This window comes from Malus sylvestris, chromosome 1 (assembly GCF_916048215.2).
Source record: "Malus sylvestris chromosome 1, drMalSylv7.2, whole genome shotgun sequence".
Taxonomy (NCBI): Eukaryota; Viridiplantae; Streptophyta; class Magnoliopsida; order Rosales; family Rosaceae; genus Malus; species Malus sylvestris.
In genome coordinates, this window is record NC_062260.1 from 16,119,968 (window position 1) to 16,144,734 (window position 24,767).

Sequence of the window (24,767 nt, forward strand, 5' to 3'; positions counted from 1 at the left end):
CTTCGGTTGGGGGGGGGGGAGGGGATCTGGGTTGTTTTTTGGGTTTTTTTTATTTTTTATTTTTATAAGCTTCGGTTGGGGGGGAGGGGATCTGGGTTGTTTTTATTTTTTTATTTTTATAATTTTTAATATTTATTAAATTTTTAATTAATTTTTTTAATAAAAAGTGGGTCTCGCCTCAAGCCACATCAGCATTTAACAGAGGAATTGACAGACAACTAACAGAATGTATGACATTGCAACAAATTCGAAGATAAGGTATGACATTGAAACTTTTTAAAGACGATGTATGAAACTGTTAATATCCTAATAGTTAAGGTAGTTTTATGAAATTTACCTTTACATTTTGGTTACTAACGTACCCCCAGTGTAAATTTATAGTATAGGTAACACTGTAACAGTTTATCCTCCAATACATGCATATATATTTCTTAGCTGACTCTTGACAAAGTGGCTACTGCGTTGATGCCCACTATAAACAAGAAATAGAAGCACATGGCCGCGCAATGTAGAGGATCTTGAATTCTTGATCAGCTGAGGGGGAAAGCAGATAAACCAGCAAAATGAAGATATGTAAAAAGTGCTTTTGCCTTTTGATATTTCCGCAAGTGGTTGCCAGAGAGACTTGAAACTATGTGATGTCTTGTCATGCTAATATATCCTTCACAATTTTCCTGAATTTTCTTCTATAAATTTAAGTTATTAAACTAAAAGAAAATATCACTTTCAAATAACTAACGTTAGACTTGAGACATTTCCCTTCAAGACTTTCAATTGAATTTACGAGGGCATGCATGGAAAGGTCAAATTCATGTGAAATGTTTGGACATGAGAAAAAATGGATTCCCTCCCTGCTTTTTGGAGAATAAATTACAGAAAAATTAATGAAAAATGTTTGAAAACTTTAAGTTTTAACGATAATTACAAAATAAAGGGTAAAATGAATAGTACCAGAATTAACTTTTTAGTGTAAAAATGTGATTTTTTTTTTGTTAAAGTAAACAATACCAGTAACTTTTTGTTAAAGTTCTCATAAATTACTTCAATCTCTTCAATATATTATTAAAACTATATAAAATAAAAAATTAAATTAATAGTTATATGTTTGAACAAGAGATTACTTTTTAATTTTGAGGGACGCCACCAGCATGGGTGCGTTTTCGGTTTTTTGTTTTTTTAAGTTTGTTTTCAAACAAAACAAAATATTTTTATTTTTGTTTTCAAAAATAAAAGAGAGACAAAAGGTTTTAAGCAGGGTGGAAATTTTTTTTTAAAAAAAGGGCGGGTTGGAAAAAGCTTTCTCTTTAAAAAAAGGGTGGGACTATTTGTTGCAAGCAACCGGGGGGGGTGATTTTGGGGTGGATTTGTTTTCTTTTACTTGGGAGTGGGAATTCGCGAGTGGGTTTTTTTACGACATGCATGTTTTCAACCCTCGGTTGCCCTCAAATTGTTGAATATTAGGGAGGCTTGGGTTTTGGATGAACCAATGCATAGGCTTGTCCTAGGCATGTTAGTGGGTGCACGGCAATGCAATCCATGGATGTTTGTTTTCCGAAGGGTTCGCCCAGTTCACTAGCATGTCAAAGATTTGTTTTTGCAGCGGCGATGAAGAAGTTTGTCCCTCTCTGGTTGTCCTTGTTGAGGAGCTTTGTAGTCAACAATGCTCAGGCTTGTTATTGGCAATGCTAGTGTCGGTTTGGCTTAGTGTGGTTCGAAAGGGCCCTCGCAGTGCCCTAGCATGTTGAGTGTGAGTTCGTGCGGCAGTGGTGAAGAAGCTTGTCCCTCGTTTGATGGTCAAGAGGGGTTCAGAACCAAAGTTCGTACTTGTTCTAGGCGTGCATATATAAGGGGTTAGTGCTATGTGTTAGGTCCTTCCTAACCCATTGCATATTAAAAGCGAGTTCGTGCGGCGTCGACGATCTCGGTACCCGTTGAACTATTCGGTTGTCCCTGTTGCCTTTGTATGTGTTTTCATGCCTAGCGGTGCGGCTCGGCTCCTCTACTAGTGAATCAAAACTAAAAGAACATCAACTATATAAGTAAAAGCTCTTAACTACTTGAATTATAAGTCGTTATGAATGAAAGAATATTTTTAAATACAACGATTGAGTTAAAATAACGTGGTAAATATAAGGTATATAAGATATAAAGAATACTTTGTTACTAACGTACCTTGAGCATAAATTAATAATATGGTTAACACTGTTATATTTCACTTTCAATGTATACATATTTTGTTTCTCTGTAAATTTGAATGTAGCTGACTGTTGAGACAGTGGCTGCTGCGTTAAGTGATATTGATGCCCACTATAAACAAGAAATAGATCGACTTGGCGGCACAATGTAGGCTACCACTTGCCGAAATATCAAAAGGGAAAGCTAATAAGCCAGCAAAATGCAGATGTGTAAAAACTGGCTTTGCCTTTTGATATTTCGGCAAGTGGTAGCCTGGAGAGACTTGTAACTATCTGTTGTCTTGTCACCCTAATACATCCTTCACAATGTTCCTGAATTTTCGTTTACAAATTTAAGTTATTAAACCAAAAGAAAATATCATTTCCAAGTAACTAGGGTTAGACTTAGATATATCTCTATTTTAAGGTCATATTCAACCGAAAGCTGACCAGATGACTCGTTTTAGCTCTCTGGCCCTCCAAGAAAGTAATATTTTAATGAACAATACAAGACCATTTTTACCTTCATCTCCAACCGAGAGCCAAAGCGTCATAGGGCTCGTTTTAGCCTATCACAAAAAACCGTCTCTAACCGAGGACCAAAGGGCCAAACATAATTTATTATTTAAAAACGACAACTTAATTTCAAATCCAACGACTAAGTGACGTCAGCATAGTGTTGGAAATGTGCCCTAAAGCCAATCATGTGATGATACTTTACGGACATTTCACATGTTAAACTAATCTAGTTTTACATATAAAGGGCAAAGATTATTGTTTGAGCCGTCTCATATAAATGTTATATGCTTAAACGATAAAGTCCAAGGAATATGTGATTGGGAGAATGTAATCTAATGAAGTTAGATTCATGAGACCATTCTTTCGTAGACACATCCTAAATGTTCCTGATCATAGGATTGTCAATTGGGCATTGACAGTCCGTTAAGATCGGTACGTACTATGTCTTCTCTCAGGGAGAGTGATTAGTCTCGAGTCATTGGTGTGTGTGACATCAAGACAAGTACGTAGGTGCTCAATAGAGAATGAGTCCACTGAACGTGATCAACGAAGAGTTCTCATATTCCATGTCACATAAGAACTCATGGTTGGGATAATGCAAAGTAGTCATTTGACCTGAGGCATCACAGTTGTCTTGTGGTTAAGTTCTTGATCTTTGATTATGTCTAATTCACCCCCTCGGGGTGTCACGGCATCGTTGGGGTTAAGCCACTTAGTCATGAAGACAAGTGAATGCGCAACAAGAGATCTCTAACCTTCAAACAGTTGAGGGAGAATACTCTATGATATGATTTGGAATCTCTGGCCAGAGTATGAATGAGATTAGGGAATGCGTTCCAAATCACATTCAAAGAAATCATATAAGCAAACGATTCACATTGGATAGTAGACATGAACAAATAAACTATCAAATCAAACAATGTGGTCAAGAGTATTAGATTAGAGAAAGACCGTATTGCATTTGTAATCCCGAACTGAATAGGTTCTCTAACCTCTTCTGATTAGCTTGGGTAACCATGACATGCTGCTAGGCGTCAACCATGGTTTGTGGAAGCCCTATACGTGTATAACCACTAAAGGGAGAATTGAAAATTGTTTCAATTCACAATCGATGTAAAATGGTTTTAATCGCCCACTGCCTCGCTAAAAGGAACCTAATGGATCGCACACCATAAAAGGTGGAGATTGAAGATTAAACGGAAATGAGTAAGAATGATTAAATGGTTTAATCATTTATTTATGGCAAGGATTAATTAATATGTTAATTAATCAAACGAATAAGTTCGTTAAAGACTACGGGATAGTTTTGGACCTTAAGGCCCAATGGGCTTCGAACGTCAAGCCCATTAACTTAAGTTGTATGACAATTTAATGAATAAAGATTCATTAAGGCCCAAAAGCCCAAAACTCCCTAAATGGCCGGCCATAGTGTGATGAATTAGGGTTTTGGTTATTTAGGTCACTTAAAGAAGTGACTATATAAATGACTTTATAGCTAAAATTCATTAAGGGGTTAATTTTGGGGAAAATTGGTGAGAATTGTCTCTCCATTTTCTCTCTAAAGAGGCCAACACCTTGGAGGGTACATCTAGCAATCCTACTACTCCAAGGTCACTCATTTCTTCTACAATCAAACCTTGGTGAAGAGACTTAGAGGTTCTCAATTTTGGGAACTAGGAGAACCTATTCTTCCATCCAAATCCATGGATCTAAGAAGTAAGGAATGAAGGCCCTATCTCTTTGGGTGATTAGCCTTTGCTTATGCAAAGAGGAATCTACAAAGGTATTAATTTCAACTCACTTTGTTTTTGAGTTGATTATTGGTTCACCAATCTACAAGGCTTTGAATTTTATGGGTAATGTTTTGTTTTTGAATGCATACAAGCATGATTCCGCCTTTAATTTGTTAATTGCATGCTATAGATGTTATTCAAATGAACATGTTTTTCAAAATAATTCCTTCAAGTGGTATCAGAGCCTAGGTCTAGTAGTTGGTGAATCCTTTTGGGTTTTGTAGTTCATAAGTTTATGATTTAAAAGTTGTAATTGTTACAAGCTTTATTCTTGCTTCTTTGAATGTAAATTTTGTTTGAAAATTTGCCATCTCAAATGTTGTAGATGTAGTTCATATGAGGATGAATATTGGAGCTAAAATTTGGTGCCATGATTTTGGGGATTTTCGGCCAAATCCAAAGGGTGATTTTTTGGGTTCATGTTTGTCTTGTTAAAATGGTTTTAAGGTGACTTTTGGAACCCCTAAGTACCCTAGGATGTTAGCCTCATTTTGAATGATAAAAATTTGAGTTTTATTGCATGAAAACATTCATGGAGCTCTTATGGGTTTTCATGGATGTTCTTCATATGTTCTTGATGTTCTTGCCAAGAACACAAAGGTTTGTGTTTTGATTCAAAGTTTTGATTTATTTCATAAAGTTTATGATATATGTTTTTCAAATGATTTATCATGTATTTAAAGTGTTAAATATTTGTATAAATGATGATAGAAACATCAATCATCAAAACATATATTATTTTTATGAAAGTATTTAAAGTGTTAAATATTTGTATAAATGATGAAAGAAATATCAATCATCAAAACATATATTATTTTTATGAAAGGTGATAGCACTACTTGATTGTTTTTGACAAAACTAATAAATCAAAACACACACCACACCTTTTATCCCTAAAAAACCGGCCACCCTATTAAAATAGGGTATTTTTGGGGCTTTTAAGCAATTACATAAAGTTTTGATACTTTTGTGTATTTGTACTTTGACCCGAAAGTTTACGTTTTGACGTTAAGGCCTAAAAACGCTAAAGGACAAATTGTTTTGCTCCTTTAATGAAGTTTTGAATTTATTTAAATTTTGGGTTCTAGTTGTATTTACATGAAGTAGTGACTTTTGTGTTTTTACAAAGTGACCCCAAAAGTTTATGTTTTCGCAATATGGCCCAAAAAGTTGTGGTTATTGCATGATGGCCCAAATAGGATGAGAACAAAATTGTTTTGTCTCTTTAAATGAGAATTGGATTTTCATTTTGTTTAGCTCCACTTAAATCAATTTTATGGATACAAAATCCAAATGAAAATGTTGCATTCAATTTAATTAGTTAAAATGTTAATTAATTAAAGGATGATTATGAACCTAAGCCTATAATAATTGAGCTATGTGAAAGGCCGTTTCAAATTTGTTTGAACCATGGAAATGTGTAGATTAAATTTTGGTTGTAATTTGAATTGTTCAAATGTTGTAATGAGCATAAGCTCACCTTTACTTTGAAGTATTTCTTTCTTGCTTTATATGATATGCATGAAAATGAAGTAATTGGGTCCAACGCCCCTAAGACAACACGCCTTAATGTGATTAAACGCGTAACTAAAATCAATCTCCATCCCTAGACCGAGATTCAACACAAGGCTCGTGTTGAATCTAAACAAAGGTTCATAGTCATCCTAAGGCCCTAAGGCAACTATATAGTCCATCAAATGAATGCAAACCTTATGTTAGTAGTAACATATACTCTTGCTTTAAAAACCGTTTTAAAAGCATAGTGGGAGTATTATGTACAACTAAAACAATCATATGGACCAATAGTTGTAATAGGACCAAAATTGTTTTAATAGAGATTAAAATGTATATTGATATGAGATGAGACCTAAAACCCTCAACCAAATCATTATTAAGTTGATAAGCGAGAGATGTTTGGAATATCTCTTCGTGGCCTTCCACCGTGGTAGGCTCCAATCGTTTATGACTTGTACACCGCCTTCACCCTATAATGGGGAAGTACAAAGTGCTTGCTTATACTCAGGAGGAGTCTATACACATACTTGATGAGGTGAGTGTAGGCAACGAGTTTAGCCAACATGATATAATTCTGAGGCTATGCTTGAACCCCTACATGAACTAAGCATGGTGGGAATGACTTAACTAAGTGCAATGGAGCCAACATGATATAATTCTGAGGCTACATTCTCTAGAGGCCAAATAAGATGGGTACTTGCAAGAGGTTGTTGCAAATGAGTAAGCGTACTCTCTCATTATTATTAACGCTAGCCAACATGATATAATTCTGAGGTGGGCTTGGTAATAGTGAGTCTCCCATAACCTACTAAGAGTTTCATCCAAAACTCTCGAATTCCAATGAGGGATATGGAATTTGCCAAAAATAGTGGGTGGTGCTATTTGATTTAAATACCCGAATCAAATGGTTTAAAATCAATCAATTTATATTCGTTATGTATTTGTTTACCAATATATTTGCAAACGCTATCCTACACTTGACAAATAAAAGATGAAACGTTTAGTTTACGGACTTGGTACTACAAAACCATAGATTGTCTTTAATGGCTTGTAAAAGTACCTAAGTAGTCTCATCCTCACAATCTTCCTATTGATAATGTATCATTAGAAGAATATGTTAGAATAGGTCTATCATAAAGAGGACAACACTTTTAATGTCATAATTCTTCAATTACAAATTGTTGTATGAAGAAATAAGAGTTGCTTTGAACAACCCTTAATCAATGCAAACATTAGTGCTTGTTTCTTTGTTACATGAACAAGGAACTTTAGAAGAAAGCACAAAGGCATGGACACTTTATGTGCCATGATTCTTCACTTACAAATTGTTGTATGAAGAATTGAGAGTTGCCTTGTACAACTCTTGAAAGTTTGTAATTATGTTTAGAACATAATGGTTGGTTGACAAAAATAGTCCATTAACATGGACTTATGATGATTTTGAATCATTGAGTGTTGAAGTATTAAATCACTTAACGAGACGGAAACTAGGCAAGGACTTCATCCTTGTTTCCCTATCCTTATGGTTCACTAAGTTTATTGTAAACTATGTAGTGAACAATAACCACATACTCTCCAAATTGTTTGATGTGTATAACACAATTGAAAAAGGTTTCAAGAGAGATAGTGGGAGTTTATGGACCATGACTAATGTAGTCAAAGGTGAAAGTCAAATAAAGAAGATAAATAACTCCAAGGGAACAAACTTTCTTTATGAAAGGATGGACATTGGAAGGGGTATTTGCAAGAAATGTCTTGCAAGTGTCAAGAACACACCTTTCGAAGGTGTTGTAAATTGTTCTTGAATGGTTCAAAACAGTTGGTTCTTCTACTTGAATGTATGATTCCGTATTAGTAACTATGTTTTACAATCGTTGTAAAAGTGTAACTAATAAGAAGTAGAAGATATATGAGTGAAGAAAAGGTGCTTCACATTCGGAAAGTGAATAAGATATAGATATCTGCGAAAGCGGATTGTACTTACTTCCTCATATGAACTACCAAAGAAATTGGAAAAACCAAAGATTGTCTTTTCATTCCAATTTTAAGGAATTTAATTCCATCACTATAGTAGAGATGGATGAATGTTTTGTTTGACAAAACATTATTCTTTATTAATCAATGATTGGATTATAGTAATCTAATTGATTGTCTCTATAGTAGAGATGATATGGTAGTGTTAACTGTTTAGAATAAAATGATGCTTAAAACCCAAAAGGTTGCAAGGTAGTGACTAAATCCCAACTAAGTTGTGATTCCTCTAAAAACATAAGTTATGAGTTGGTGAAAGATGGATGCTTTGGATCGTTAGATCCGGATCCAATACCTTCTTGTTAAAATTGTATAGAGGCGAAATGTTCGAATCTTTATTCTTTTGGAAAGAAGAAAGAATCACAAGGATGTTGAGGTTAATTCACTTAGATGTTAGTGGCACTTGTCCACAACATAATACTACTCATGTTGGATGACATTCACCGAAGATCATTCTCGGTTGGACTATAGTTTATTTTGAATAAACACAAGTCCGAATACTTTGTAAAAGGTTTCAAAGAATTCAAGTAATGTAAGTTGATGAGTAAGACGTCTAAAGTATTTACCTCCTTAGATCTGATCCAAGGAAAAGTAACACTTTAGATGAGTTTCCTTGAAAGATATCAAGGAAATGAGCATCAATAGATAATGAATTTCTCCGTTAGGAGAAGAACGAACTCAAATAAGATTTAGTTCGTTGGTTGTTATCTATTACCCATATATAGGATATATACTTCTAAAACAATATGATTGTCAATTAGAAGATCTTCCAAAATTTTCATAACTCCATAAGATGTAGTTGGAAAGAAAGACAAATCTTAGGCATGTTAAGATTTGGGGTTGTGTGCTAACAAGCAATATTTGTTTGATAACAATCTTGTGGGATATCCTTAAATCAATTTTTGGATATCGCTTCTATAAACCAACTAACAAATGTTGTTTTGTTGGGTAGTTCATTGTAATTCTACAATGTGATTTGCCTAAGAGCAAATGAACGAGAGATAGAACTCAAAGAATGGGTTCTTTGGAAGACAAGAAAGTAATCAACAAATATAACAACCTAGTTCCTATACCAAAAGCTCCAAGGTAGTCGAGAAGGATTTATAAACCGTCTCAGTTGAATGGTTTAAACTTTATGACTATGTCATAGAGTTGCACCTCTTAATTCGAAAGAAATAAGAATGAAAATCCTTATGACTACATTGAGTGTATATATGATACATACTCAAGGAAATGGTAAAGTACCATTTGACCTGAAATAATGAAACCTTCATAAGCTAATTGGTAGCTTAAGGAGACTACAATCAAAGAGAATGGTTGACTTTGAAGAAACAATCTTTGACATAGTCTTGGTTTCAATTGAAAGATTGCTAGCTACAACTAAATGTAAGTTGTAGAGATCCATCCATCATGGATCTTAGCAAGCTAGTGGGAGCTATTTGCATCTTATGAGAAAAGGATCAAATCGTTTGATTTCTCATAAAGATGTAAATGAATCTTTTGTTTACTTGGTTTACAAAAGATTAGTGGGAGTTAATCATGTTCCTAAAATTTGAAATATATATGATATATTAATTTTGGAAATGAAAGGAATACTTCTTCGTTAAAGTTATGACTTTAAACATTCTATAACGATAGAATGTATATGGGAGATATAGTCTATATACATGGGATGGAAATCTATATTGATAGATTTTAGGATATAATTGGATTATATCATACCCTAAATAATAGACAAAATTTGCTAGGAAGTTTCTCATATGATGATAAACTTCAATTAAGAGGACAACTCTAGTGAGACTAAGAAGTTGCTCTTCTCAAAGAGAACGCACTCTTTGACTCCCAAAGAAATAATGCGTAAATAGAATCCTTTATGCATGCGCAGAAAGGTGATTTATGTATTTCATATTGTATGAAAAACATTGATATGAGTTGTACCTAGAACGGTACAAGACGATATCAATAAAAGCCCAGGATCAGAACCATGGCAACTGTCAAGTAAGTCCTTAAGTATTTAAGAAATACTAAAGGATAAATTCCTCAAAGATCGAGGAAGAATCAGAGTAACGTAATGGAAGCGTAAATGTATTAGATTATGAATCTAATCCATCATTGGATGTTTCTTCATTGTGAATGAAGAGATAAACAGATATCTCTTTATTATGACTAAAGAGATATTTAGATGGAAACATTAAAGTAATGACTTTAGTGTGTTCCATTATGAATGCAAAATATATTGCCATATAGAAGTTTACAATAATGTTGTTTTGATGGGAAAGTTCTTTTATGAACTCTCTATTCGGTTCCAACCAGAAAGTGTATGACACTAATGGGGCGATAGCTCAAGCCTGGGAATCAAGGTCTCATCAAGATCCGAACACAAATGAGAGACTGAACCACATGATTGAGAATCATGTATAATGGTGACGTCGTTATTCTCAACGTTGCTTCTATGGATAACATATAGATATCCATTGACTAGGCCTACTACTTAGCCATTTATGAAATGACTACAGAAGAGGTATCATACTGATGACCAAGCTGATTGGCTCTAGTGCAAGTGGGAGATTGTTGGAAATGTGCCCTAAAGCCAATCATGTGATGATACTTTACGGACATTTCACATGTTAAACTAATCTAGTTTTACATATAAAGGGCAAAGATTATTGTTTGAGCCGTCTCATATAAATGTTATATGCTTAAACGATAAAGTCCAAGGAATATGTGATTGGGAGAATGTAATCTAATGAAGTTAGATTCATGAGACCATTCTTTCGTAGACACATCCTAAATGTTCCTGATCATAGGATTGTCAATTGGGCATTGACAGTCCGTTAAGATCGGTACGTACTATGTCTTCTCTCAGGGAGAGTGATTAGTCTCGAGTCATTGGTGTGTGTGACATCAAGACAAGTACGTAGGTGCTCAATAGAGAATGAGTCCACTGAACGTGATCAACGAAGAGTTCTCATATTCCATGTCACATAAGAACTCATGGTTGGGATAATGCAAAGTAATCATTTGACCTGAGGCATCACAGTTGTCTTGTGGTTAAGTTCTTGATCTTTGATTATGTCTAATTCACCCCCTCGGGGTGTCACGGCATCGTTGGGGTTAAGCCACTTAGTCATGAAGACAAGTGAATGCGCAACAAGGGATCTCTAACCTTCAAACAGTTGAGGGAGAATATTCTATGATATGATTTGGAATCTCTGGCCAGAGTATGAATGAGATTAGGGAATGCGTTCCAAATCACATTCAAAGAAATCATATAAGCAAACGATTCACATTGGATAGTAGACATGAACAAATAAACTATCAAATCAAACAATGTGGTCAAGAGTATTAGATTAGAGAAAGACCGTATTGCATTTGTAATCCCGAACTGAATAGGTTCTCTAACCTCTTCTGATTAGCTTGGGTAACCATGACATGCTGCTAGGCGTCAACCATGGTTTGTGGAAGCCCTATACGTGTATAACCACTAAAGGGAGAATTGAAAATTGTTTCAATTCACAATCAATGTAAAATGGTTTTAATCGCCCACTGCCTCGCTAAAAGGAACCTAATGGATCGCACACCATAAAAGGTGGAGATTGAAGATTAAACGGAAATGAGTAAGAATGATTAAATGGTTTAATCATTTATTTATGGCAAGGATTAATTAATATGTTAATTAATCAAACGAATAAGTTCGTTAAAGACTACGGGATAGTTTTGGACCTTAAGGCCCAATGGGCTTCGAACGTCAAGCCCATTAACTTAAGTTGTATGACAATTTAATGAATAAAGATTCATTAAGGCCCAAAAGCCCAAAACTCCCTAAATGGCCGGCCATAGTGTGATGAATTAGGGTTTTGGTTATTTAGGTCACTTAAAGAAGTGACTATATAAATGACTTTATAGCTAAAATTCATTAAGGGGTTAATTTTGGGGAAAATTGGTGAGAATTGTCTCTCCATTTTCTCTCTAAAGAGGCCAACACCTTGGAGGGTACATCTAGCAATCCTACTACTCCAAGGTCACTCATTTCTTCTACAATCAAACCTTGGTGAAGAGACTTAGAGGTTCTCAATTTTGGGAACTAGGAGAACCTATTCTTCCATCCAAATCCATGGATCTAAGAAGTAAGGAATGAAGGCCCTATCTCTTTGGGTGATTAGCCTTTGCTTATGCAAAGAGGAATCTACAAAGGTATTAATTTCAACTCACTTTGTTTTTGAGTTGATTATTGGTTCACCAATCTACTAGGCTTTGAATTTTATGGGTAATGTTTTGTTTTTGAATGCATACAAGCATGATTCCGCCTTTAATTTGTTAATTGCATGCTATAGATGTTATTCAAATGAACATGTTTTTCAAAATAATTCCTTCACATAGAATTTAAAACAAATATGAAACAAATTTTGTAAAATAGAAGTTATAGGAAAAAAATGGAATTTAAAAAAAAATATGAAACAAATTTTGTAAAATAGAAGTTATAGGAAAAAAAATAGAATTTAAAAAAAATATATGAAACAAATTTTGTAAAATAGAAGTTACAGGAAAAAAATTTGTAAAAAAAATAAAAACTGTAAAAAATAACTGTTAGCTGTTGCATTTGAAAATTTGGTTTAACATTCATGTTGGATATAACTGACATGCATGCTCACATTTCTGGCCAGCCAGGGCTGGCTGGTTGGATTGGGTTAGCCCTTTGGCTCTTTTAGATTCCGTGGGGCCCGTAAACTCTCTGGCCTAGCCCTCGGTTAGAGATAGTTTTCGAATATTTTTCTACCATCTGACCCTTTGGACCCTTCGGTTGGACATGACCTAAGACATTCAATTGAATTTATGAGGGCGTGAATGGAAAGGTGAAATTCATGTTAAATGTTTGGATATGAGAAAAGTGGTTTCCCTCCCTGCTTTTTGGAGAATAAATAATTACTTCAATCTCTTCGGTATACTATTAAAACTAATATAAAATTACAATTGAATTTTTTAGTATTTCGAACAAAATCAAAGTATACTTTAAAAATAATTAATTAATAGTCACACAAAAAATTAAACTAATAATAAAATTTTCGACTAAAAGAGAAGAGCTAGCGAATCAAATCTAAAAGAACCTCAAGGGATATTGAGAGAGAGGATAGTGAATCAAACCTAGAATCTCAAGTGCATAGATAAATACTTTTAACTACTTGAACTATAAGTCATTACGAATGAAAGAATTTTGAATACAACGATTGAATCAAAGTAACATTGTAAATATAAGGTATATATAGATTGAAAAGTATTTCCAAAATCTATTATTGATACAATAAGCTTATCTAAATTGATTAGAGCATAGTGCTTCCTTTATGCACTCTAGTTTGAATCCTCTTTTCGTAGTTCACATGAATACACAAAACCAAAATATTAAATGAAATTTCATAAAAGCATTGCTCGATTGAACGTTCATTAAATTGGTAAAAGATATATTATACCTATACAAGAACTCAGTTGAAAAAATTGTTCATTAACAGTGAATTGACCGTCGTGCCCTTCAGTTTCTCTTATTGCCTGTTTTATTTTTTTTTTTGCTAGAACAATGAAATTATGGATTTGCCCCTTATGTACATGTAGCGATAATCGTGGAAGGCTTGGGTCTGCTTCGACTACAATGTCTCGACTTTTGAGTGACACATTTGGCTCATTGTGTAGTGTTGCATCATATGATATGATCGATTATTTGCAGGTACTCGTACTTAATAAAAATCGCATGTACGTACATGTGCATGCATAATGGTCACACAAAATTTGGTAGTGCTCAATATTCACCCTATGATTCAGTTAATTGAGCAATAGTGTAATGCTATTTTGTGGGGTTAAAAAGATTAGTACTCTTTTGAATTTTGTATTCTCCTAGTCAGGAGAGGAGATCCTCTTCGGATCTCTTCCATCAAAATCATCGGATCAAGTGATTCAGGTCTTTAAAATTTCATCTAAAGACTCACATGTTTTGACATTTTAAAAGCTACAATAATTTTTTATCATTAAATGAAATTTTAAAGGTCTGAATCACTTAATTCAGTGACCTTGGTGAAAGAAATCCTCGGATCTCTTCTCCTCAATCAGTATGGGGCCAAGGCACACAAGGACTTTTGCTCTTTTAGTTTTCTCCCACTCAAATACTAATCACTTTGCCTTCACACTACAATAGTTAATGGTTCTAACTTCTAAGGTGAAAAAGACATAAAGAAATTATTTATTTTGTTTTTAATTTTTAGTTTTTAAGTTTTTTTTTTTTTACTTTGAAAATTGAAAAACTCGTTAGTAACTCCCTTCAATTTTCACTAAATGTCAAAAATTGAAATCTGAACAAAGTGCTTTTTGTTTTTGTTTTTTAGTTTTTATTTTTAATTTTTTGAAAACCAATTAGCAAGTGAGTTTTCAGTTTGCAAATTTCAAAATAATCTAAATAAGTGAAAACAAAAACTAAAAACAATCAAACGACCTCTTATTTAATTATTTCATCAAGCTTGAGAAATAATCTTTTTTTTTTGGCTAGGAATAATCCTTTCACTTTGAACATTTTGGAAGTAAATCTATATTTTGCAAAATATTCAGATACGGTTCCTTTTTCCATCTTAGTGCTTGAAATTCTTTGTTCACCACAAAGATTTTCAAAGTCTTGATACAATGTCCAGGTTTAATGAGGTTCTATGTACTTTTCTAGAAAACCAATACACGTACAGAATCATATTATCTTTTTTAATGGCAATCAAATCACTTTATTAATCAGAGAAATTTGACTTTTTCCTCTAAGGTTAATATGCAGAACTATGAAATCGTTAATTACTATACCTAATGTTGGTGCTTACTTATCAAGCTGAGTCGGATGACATGTATATATAGATGGATATTGGAGTCGCGACCGTCAGCAGTGGAAGTTGCCAAAGTACTGCCTGAATGTGTAAGAATTCGTCATCACTTACATAAAACTTTTACGTTCGAAATAAAACTTTCTTTAACTGTTCTAAAAACTAAAATTTTAAAAATAATCTGACATTTTCTTTTGTTATATTGGTGAGGTTCGGACCTTGACACCCACTAACCTCTTTTTCTCAGAGTAAACCAACATATAAATCATCATATATAGAAGAATGTTGTGAAGAAATATGTACTATATCAATTGAATCGCAATCCCAATTTGAATCACAAAATGGTGATCATTACAACAAGGATTAGGGTGATTAGATCATTGAGCTGCTGAGTTTTGGGTTGCTTATGTACATATTAGCCAGAATTTTATGGGGATTATATTAAACTGTAGGCATTTGAATAAGACATCATCTTTAACTTCCTTGCATTTCTCTCTAATTAATTTTAAACTCTAAACCTAATCCGTTTACAAGAATTTGTGTGAGTTTGGAATATATTAAGCATCATGATGTAATTAATAGGACAAACTTGTACTATCGCTTGTGAAGTGGAGCAAATCATATGTCATGCATGGCGTGATGCCGCCCCGAGATGCCAGATTTTCCGCATTCGATCGAATTATATACAATATAGACATTATAGCAATCATGGTGTCTACAAGAAATATGCGTTTACATGAACAATTCATATATGACGATTTTTTTTACGGAATAAAATGACATTTTATGTTTTTTTTTTTAACAGATAACGATAATTTATGGTCAAGAAAAACACAATTACAACAACGGTATCAACTCAGTACAACTTTTTCAATGATGAAATCTTTGATTTTAGAGAAAGAAAGCGCACGGGTAAATATAATAATCAAGCATGGTGCAAATGGAGAGATTTTTTAGTGTCATCGAAACATAGGATGATACACATGTGTTACTTACAAATTGTGTGATATGTGTGTTAAGATATTAATAATTTAAAAATAAAAGAATATATTACATAAAACTACCTTAATTTTATAGGTCAAACTACAATTTCATATATTATGTTTTAAACATCACATTATTATACCTTAACTTATGAATTCTTTGAAACATCGAACATCGGTTAAATTTTCTATCAATTTCTATCAATTTGATTATTAAATATGACATGACAGGAGCAGGTCCACTTCTTGACTAAAAATAATTAATAATTAATTATTATTTAACAATTAAAATTAATTGAAAAAGAAAAACTCTCGCCCCCCAGAACCCCCTTGGTCCTTCCCTCCTTTTTCCCCATAACCCCTTCGTACCTAGCTAGGGGCCGAAATATCCAAATCCCCCAATTTCTCAATCCCATCAACGCCAGAGTTTTGGCGGCGCTTCTGGAAAAGAGTGGGCTGAGCTTTGACTAATCGGAATTTCTGTTTTACAGGTTCTCATAAGATTTTTGTCGTGAAGCTGTGTTTGTTTGCGTCCGATTTCTTCAAGGTAAGTGTTGCCCTAATTTCAGTTACCTTTCGATCTCGCTTCCGTTCGATCTCCGCCGCATCTACATCTCACCTGCAAACGGAGAGGAGGATATGGTTGGGAGAGATCGAACGGTGGTCGATGGAGAACCAGACAGACGAAGACGGAGAAGACAAGGTGTAGAGGTTGACAGATGAGGCGAGTCAATGTGGAGTTGGCGTCGTTCTGGTTTCCAATGAAGCATTGGAGGTAGAGGTTCGACGGAAATTTCGATGTTTCCGGAAAATTAGTTTCCGGCGAACTGGTGAAAGTGAGTCGGGGAGATGAAGAGGGATAAACTGTATTGTCAATTTTTCAGAAAAGAATTAAGGGAGAGAGTTTTGGGGAGAAAGGAGGGAGGACGAAGGGGTTCAGGGGAGAGAGAGTTTTTTGGTTTTTCAATTAATTTTAATTGTTAAATAAAAAATAAAAAATATATTAAAAAATAATTAATTTTTATTCAAGGAGTGGATCAGCTTCTGCTATATTATCATTTAACAATTAAATTGACAGAAAATTTAACAGATGTCTAACATTGCAACAAATTCATAAGTTGAGGTATGACATTGCAATGTTTAAAACATGATGTATGAGATTGTGGTTCAATCCATAATTAAGAGACTTTTGTGTAATTTACCCAATATAAAATTTCTCACCACTTATGTAAAAACGCTTAATGTACCATCCATGTTTTGATCACAATGAAATTTTCTTATACAAATGAAGGTCCACGAACTCGCATCTATGCACGGATTTTCAAAACACAAATGCTATAATCATGTTCCTTGGGACGATAGGAAGGTTTGATGGTGGTTTTGGTATAAGAAATTCGTCGGGGAGGTGGGTTGGTGGATTTGTTGCTCGGGATCGAAGAGAGAATTAAAGAGAAGGAGATATAAGCGAGCTAAGGGAAAAAGAGAGAAGAGGGTTCCAAAATAAGGAATTGGATCCTCTCCAAGGCAAACTTTCGAAATCCACCTGACTCACTAACATGAGCCATTGGATTTTGATTGAACGGTTACAATTATTAAAACTTTTAGAGGATCTCATTGTTTGTAACCGTTGGATCAAAATTCAACGGACCATGTTAGTGGGTCAGGATCTTGAGGGTTTACCTCGGAGAGGATCCAATTCCCCAAAATAATGCGGACCAGTCCTTGGGTCTCACGTTCACATTACGGTCACATGTGTTCCAATTAATGTAGAATTACTAAAATATTTTTTACATTTCAAAATTCGTAAAAGCTTCATTCTAACTCCAAATTATATTTAGTTTGCGCTCCACATGTTCGTATTGAAACGTATTATCCAAATGTATCAAAAAATGTGATAAACACGAAATGATCAAATACGTCCACGTAAAATTTCGCAAAGCCCAACAATAGTATTTTTGTCCTTTTACTTATCAAAAACATTTACGCATCAAACATAAATACGTCGTAAAATTACGAATATAAATGTAAATAGAAAAATCCGAAGACAAAATTTCACAATTGGTGCTCCATCTAATTTTATCAATTTCGATTTAACCCTCTATGAAATCTAGAGTTGCTCCCACTAAGCGTGAAAACCGCGTCGCTTTGGAGGCCTTGGCTCCAAGGCTGGGCGTCCCATGCCTTTGCTCAATGGCACAAGCTGCAGGCCTAGCACGCTTACTCGCGCGTTTTAGGTTAAAAAAACCCCTAATTTTGCTCCTTTTTTTATTTTCACAATATAATATATATGAAAAAGTATCGCGAACACAATTAATCAAAATCTATAATTCAGAATGCGTAAAAGTTGTGTTCATACATTATAGTGAATGTTTCATGAAATAAAAGTTAAAAAAATATCGACAAGTAAGATCATATTTTAATAGAACCAGAATTGCCTGATGAGGATGGTGAATGTGTTGATCACGTGTTGTGCTCAATTTACTGAAAGGGAGAGATGGTGAGGCAAGAGAGATAGAAAATGGAGAGAAAAAGGCATAGGAAAATTGTTGGATATATGTTTTTACGCTTGTACCTTTATTTATAGTAAATCATGAGGTAAGAGAAACCTGCTGTAAAAAATATATAAAATCTAATAGAGAAGAATCACTAGCGTAATAATCCTTGAACCTAATCCACTTTAAATTTACACAACAGTGCTAAACATTAAGGCTATACTAATATATTTTGTAATTCCCATCATTTATGGAATTAAGCAATTAAATTTTTGGTGACCCAAAATAAATGGAGGCAGATTGTCTGCCCTACTGTTTGGGTTCCATTCATATCCTCTTCTATTTTGTGCGGTTACGGTTAAGCCACGTCAACCTTTTATATTAATTTTTTTATAGAAATAATAAGATAAAAAATAATAAGAATATAAAATATTGACGTTACTTAATCGTAACCTCACAAATAGAAAATGATGAAAAGGACATCCAAACAAGAAGACAGACAATTTACTTCCAAAATAAATATCATCACATGAAATCCCAAAATAAAATAGCCAACTTGGTAATTTGGCTCTATATATTATTCTTTTTTTTAGGAGCTCTATATATTATTCTACCCACACATAGAATCGTCGCTCACTCAAGAGTCTTTGTCCAAACAGAGCTCAACAGTTATCCCTTGGTCCACGCCCCAACAAACCTCTAAAAAATCAACGTTTCACTTCCTGCTTTCTCTCTCTACAAAAAGAAGACCACCACCATGTTCTCCCTACTCTCACTCAAGAAAAAACTACATTAAATTCTCTGTTATCGTCGCTTATCAACCAAAAAAACAGAACACTCTGTTCTTCTTCCTCTGTCTCTCCCTCAGACCTCGATTTGCAGGTACTTTTCTACCTAAATTTTCAGTCTTTTCCTTAGAATTCAACTGGGTTTTCAGATTTTGGTACAGCAAAGCAGTCTATGCCTCTTCAGGTGTGCTTTTCTCTGTTTTCGATCCGATTTTCCGGCGAAATAAGCAGAGTAGACTTTGAACATGTTGGTTTTCTGTCTGTGTGGATTTCTCAGTCTTCTTTCCAATTTTGAAAGTGATTTATGTTTACTGGACAGGCCTGTCTGTTTTCAAATTTAGAAATTCATTCATCTTCTCTTGTTCTTTGTGGATAAGAACTATTTTTGAAGCTCGTTTTCGACATGGTTTGGTTCTTAATTTCCAATTCCAATCGGATTTTTGAAGCAAGAATTACAACCCCTTTTGAGAGCTTTATTTATCGAATCGAGTCTTCGATCTTTTAATCTTTTTCACTGAGGACCAAACAAGTTTTCCTGGAACTGTGTTGAGAGTTGACTTAGTTGACTATAATTAGTGGAAGATGAAAGCTTAGAAGCTTCCGGGTATGGTTTATCAAGTTGGAGCACAAGACTCTTCTGATATTTGAAGCTTGGACTAGTCATCTTTTTTATTGCTGGTGAACCTAATTTTCAATCCTACTTTATGAGATATTGACTTTACTTCGAATCACGTATTTGAGCTGTTTCTTTCATTTTTCTCCTTTCCTCTCTTTCTCCCTGTTATCTCCTTCTTGAATGATTGCAACTTTATCTAAACTCTGTTTGGTTGCTGAGAAAATCTGAGAAAATAGCATGGATTTGATAGAAACTTTGTTTTATTTTTGCTTTCTAAATCTTGGGTTTTGTTGGTTGTGAAAGGTTTTAATTTTCCAACCAATTTTTTTTTTTTCTGGTCAATATTCTCCACCGGTTTATCTCTTAGTTGCTTGAATGTCCCAACTGTTTTGTTCCAAGGTGCCTGAACATCTAAATTATTAGGTTTTTGCCTGACCTGCTCATAGCTATTTTTGTCTCTGTCTGCCACCCTAAAAAATTGATTATTTCAATTATATTTCCATAGTTTGATTTGTTGGTATTGAGTATAAGTATCTTTGTAGCTGTATTTGGTGCTGAATAATTTTTGCTCTGCAGAAGTCAGAATCTGTGAAGATGTTGGAGAAGGTGGACGAGTTCGATATGGAGAAAATCATAGAGGACTTCGAAGCAATGACAAAGGATGCTGAGAGGGTTCAGAGAAAAACCCTGAAGAAGATTTTGGAAGAAAACGGATCCGTGGAGTATTTGCAGGGTTTCGGACTTAACGGAAGAACTGATCCAGAAAGTTTCAAGGCTTGTGTTCCGCTTGTTACTCACCAGGATGTGGACCCTTATATTCAGAGAATTGCAGATGGTGATTCCTCTCCCATCCTCACTGGGAAACCAGTCCCAACCTTCTCATTGAGGTACTTTCGAGTTCCGAAATCCATCAATTTTCTTTCTTTGTTGCTTCACTGTTGGACTGGATTTTAATTTTATGTTGACAAAGTTTTCGGTTTCTGATACGTTGTACAATATATGCAGCTCTGGTACTACTCAGGGAAGGCCAAAGTCCGTGCCTTTCAACGACGAATTGATGGAAACTACCATGCAGATATTTCAAACTTCTTTCGCGTTTAGAAACAGGTATTGATGATTTTTCTTTTTTGGCTTGTGTGTGGGTGTTTGGAGGATTTGGGACTAGGTTTAGTCCGATGATTTGGGCATGTGTAGTTCTTCTCACCTGATCCTATATTACTCTCGATATTATTGTTAGGAAAAATAGCTTAGTACTTTCTTATCTTTCAACTTTCTTCCTTCGCTTTTCTGATGGTCGATGCCAATTGTTCAGGGAGTACCCCATTGCGAATGGAAAGGCTTTGCAGTTTATCTATGGCAGCAAGCACCTGAAAACGCGAGGCGGTTTGGCAACCGGAACTGCCACCACCAACGTTTACCGCAATCAGAAGTTCAAAAACACAATGAAATCAGTGCAGTCTCAATGCTGCAGCCCAGACGAAGTGATATTCGGCCCCGATTTCCAACAATCGTTGTATTGCCATCTCTTGTGTGGCCTAATATTCAACGATGAAGTTCAGATGATATCCTCTACATTTGCTCATAGCATTGTCCTTGCATTCGGAACCTTCGAGCTGCTGTGGGAAGAACTATGTGCTAACATTCGAGATGGGGTACTCAGCGACCGAATCACAGTGCCATCAATCCGATCAGCTGTGTCGAAACTGCTCACCCCGAACCCTGAATTGGCTGATTTGATTCATGGAAAATGTTCAGGATTGAGTAACTGGTATGGATTGATACCAGCACTATTTCCCAATGCCAAGTACATTTATGGGATCATGACAGGGTCCATGGAGCCTTATTTGAAGAAACTGAGGCACTATGCGGGGGAGTTGCCATTGGTGAGTGCAGATTATGGCGCTTCTGAAGGGTGGATTGGGGCAAATGTCAACCCTACATTGCCCGCTGAGTTGTCTACTTTTGCTGTGCTCCCAAATATTGGGTACTTTGAGTTCATCCCTATGAAGAACAACCGTGGTGAGCAGCCAGTTGGACTCACTGAAGTCAAGGTTGGTGAAGAGTATGAGGTGGTCCTCACTAATGTTGCAGGTAATTCCTCTATTTTGTTAATAATTAGGGTTTGCTTCCTATGCGTCTGAAATCCACATATTTGAACTTAGGAGATAATCTTTAGTAGGTTCGGTGGAACCATAATGACACGCAAATCTCTAAAATCAATGATATTTTATATTGTATGCAAAATTTTAAGCTTAACTTTTGTATTTGTATATTTTAAAATTTGGTTGGCATGAACTCAATAAGCTTTGCAATTGCAAACTGCAAAAATTACAATAAATCATCCAGTTTCACATGTATTTAGATGCAAACACAAGAAGAAGATAGAAAACTTGATAAATGGACTATCTCAATTACAACCACACAACTAGCACAAAACAAAACAGTGAAAGTGGAAGCAAAGGCAATCTTAAAAAAATTGATTGGAAATAATATAAAGCTAGAATAATATTGAATAAAATGACGTCACAATTTCCATTGTGTTGTTTACATTTTTAGTTGTGCTATAAATACTCACTGGGCTAGTTTCATTAAAAAATAGTTCTTCTTGCACTTCCTTTGTCAATTATATTAGGCTATACATTAAGGTACATATATAATGCCACAGCCCAACGTAGCCCTTGGTGTCGCTCCTCTGGTGTTTTATACACGTGATTCAGTTGTCCTATTTGGTGAACATAGATAATCCAACTCTTATCCACAAGGTCTTTCTCTTTCCAAGTACTGTTCTTCATACAAATCTTGTTATTTATGCATGAACTGAGCCAAAACTATCTTTACTTTTAGAGCTAAGCTTCAGTAAAACTGTCAATTTAGAATAATTCTCACATCACATGAATTTAGTGGAGTCGGGCGACACCTTCAAAATACGAAAAACCCTATTTTATGAGAGTAGTTAAACAATCCACATAATAGGACAGTTCTCCAGCCTTTGCCTCTCATGCTATTCCCAATATCCCGTTAAATAGGATTCTAGAAACCCAAACTTTGCTTTGTTAATTGCTAACCATGTGACCCAAAAAGTCCAGGGCATCTGCTTCTGTATCCTTGTGCCCTACCTCTCCTCGTCCTCTCCATACTCCATTTTTCTTTCCAATTATTATTTTGTTTTATCTCTGTTGTCTCCATTGATATTCTTAATTCTCAAAAGATGAGAGTTGACCAGCTGGTTCCATTATTGCTTTGAATCATAGAATAACCTAAAAAAACAAACAATGACAAAGCATTTGATTAAATAATTCAATTGTTTTATTAGTTAGATACCTCCTGCATATGATCCTTCTATATGTGAAGTTGGCATATTTGATGTCCCCCATACATTATACATATATCAACATCAAAGTGTTTTGAAATGCCTTTTCAATACTATTTCTAGATAATTTCATTGCTTTGAACGCCAAGCTTCTCTATAATTAACACTCTGTGGGGATAGATTAAATTGTTTTATTATTCAGCCTATATCTAACGTTTTGCATACTTAATTATATGGCTTTATATTCTATGCCAAGTTGTAATTAATTTATAGTATCGATGTTCATTTGTCAAACTAATCGGCTCTTCTAAAAGCACTTTCAGCTAAAATTGTTTTTAAATTATAAAAACACTTGGTAGTGCTTAATGAGAGAAACACCTATTAAGTGCTTTCTCATGAATTGTTTTATCATGAAGTGCTTTCAAACGTTCTGTCATCTCATGTGCATTTATCCATACTTGTGTTTAAAAAGCTGATCAAATTTAACATGCAGGTTTGTACCGTTACAGACTAGGAGATGTAGTGAAGGTTGTGGGGTTCTACAACTCAACTCCGGAGCTCAAGTTCGTGTGCCGGAGCAATCTTTTGCTTACTATTAACATTGACAAGAACACCGAGAAAGATTTGCAACTATCCGTTGAAGAAGCTGCAAAGATTTTAGCTGCAGAAAAGTTGGAAGTTGTTGATTTCTCAAGCCATGTGGACTTGTCCACGGATCCAGGTCACTATGTCATATTTCTGGAACTCAATGGTGAACCAAGCCATGAGGTTCTTCGTGAGTGCTGCAACTGTTTGGACAAATCTTTTGTTGATCCGGGATACATGAGTTCGCGCAAGGTCAACACCATAGGCCCGCTCGAGCTTCGAATTCTTCGTAAGGGAACCTTCCAAGAGATTCTAAACTATTACATAGCTCAAGGAACTGTTGTTAACCAGTTCAAAACACCAAGATGTGTAGGGCCTAACAACACCAAGGTTTTGCAACTCTTGTGTGGCAACGTGGTTAGGAGCTTCTTTAGTACTGCCTATAACTAAGTGAATGGTGCAAGCTCAAAACTGAACACATTGGTGGTTTCCAAAAATCACTCCGCAGATGTTTTATCTTTTTTAAGTTGCTAGTTTTCCTACCATCAGCCAGTAAATATGTCTCTTGCCACTTTAGCGAGCTCAAGCGGTGTGGGACGATCGTAGATTTTAGGTTTAAATCTCTTTGTAAACACAAATATGCTCATGAAGTTAGTTGACTATGTTATGTGTTGGTTTTTAAAGTGTCATAAATACTTTGTATCAATCTTCGACTCAAAATAAGTGGATAAATTAGTATTTTGATTACATTGGCAGTCATCCAACTCTGAACATATCTTAACCCTAAACCTTAAAGTAATAGCTGTTTAATTTTATGAAATTACACAATTTCATGCATTCATTTGGATAACCTGCCATGTGAATGATCAAGAAAAACAACTTTACCGTTGAAAGTATTTTGTTTTCATGGAAGTGTGGGTCGGGTCTCTCATGAGCACGGTGTTGACAATCGAACCCAAAACACATGCAATGTCGTGGTGAGGTAACTATGACTATGAGGAATAAAATACACTTTGAACCAAGTGCCACCCCATTTTGTTTAATGGAGCCACATGACTCTGGATCACTCTCTTTCACAATTGACAAAAATTTAACCTAATTTAAACTGCAGTACAACAA

The 24,767-nt window shown here is 34.9% G+C and overlaps 1 protein-coding gene across 5 annotated transcripts; it reads left to right on the top strand.

Moving 5' to 3' along the window:
* Positions 1-18,975: 18,975 nt before the first annotated feature.
* LOC126621257 (jasmonoyl--L-amino acid synthetase JAR4-like) lies at positions 18,976-24,395 on the top strand. Of its 5 annotated transcripts, none has more exons than XM_050289686.1 (5): positions 18,976-19,231; positions 20,330-20,640; positions 20,759-20,860; positions 21,066-21,844; positions 23,557-24,395. In XM_050289686.1, the coding sequence occupies exons 2-5, from the start codon at positions 20,348-20,350 to the stop codon at positions 24,096-24,098; spliced, it is 1,716 nt and encodes a 571-aa protein (XP_050145643.1). In that variant the 5' UTR covers positions 18,976-19,231; positions 20,330-20,347; the 3' UTR covers positions 24,099-24,395. The 5 variants fall into 5 exon arrangements, with proteins under 5 accessions (XP_050145643.1, XP_050145622.1, XP_050145635.1 ...); XM_050289665.1 differs by having other exon boundaries at positions 19,201-19,321; XM_050289678.1 differs by lacking the exon at positions 18,976-19,231 and adding an exon at positions 19,648-19,815.
* The last annotated feature ends 372 nt before the right edge of the window (positions 24,396-24,767 follow it).

What these genes read in the sequence shown, in the direction of transcription:
- LOC126621257 (XM_050289659.1), top strand. Translation starts at nt 20,129, where the DNA reads ATGTCCCAACTGTTTTGTTCCAAG. An exon ending in GTCCCAACCTTCTCATTGAG is followed by an intron (nt 20,641 to 20,758) that starts GTACTTTCGAGT and finishes CAATATATGCAG; the next exon opens with CTCTGGTACTACTCAGGGAA. An exon ending in GGTCCTCACTAATGTTGCAG is followed by an intron (nt 21,845 to 23,556) that starts GTAATTCCTCTA and finishes TTTAACATGCAG; the next exon opens with GTTTGTACCGTTACAGACTA.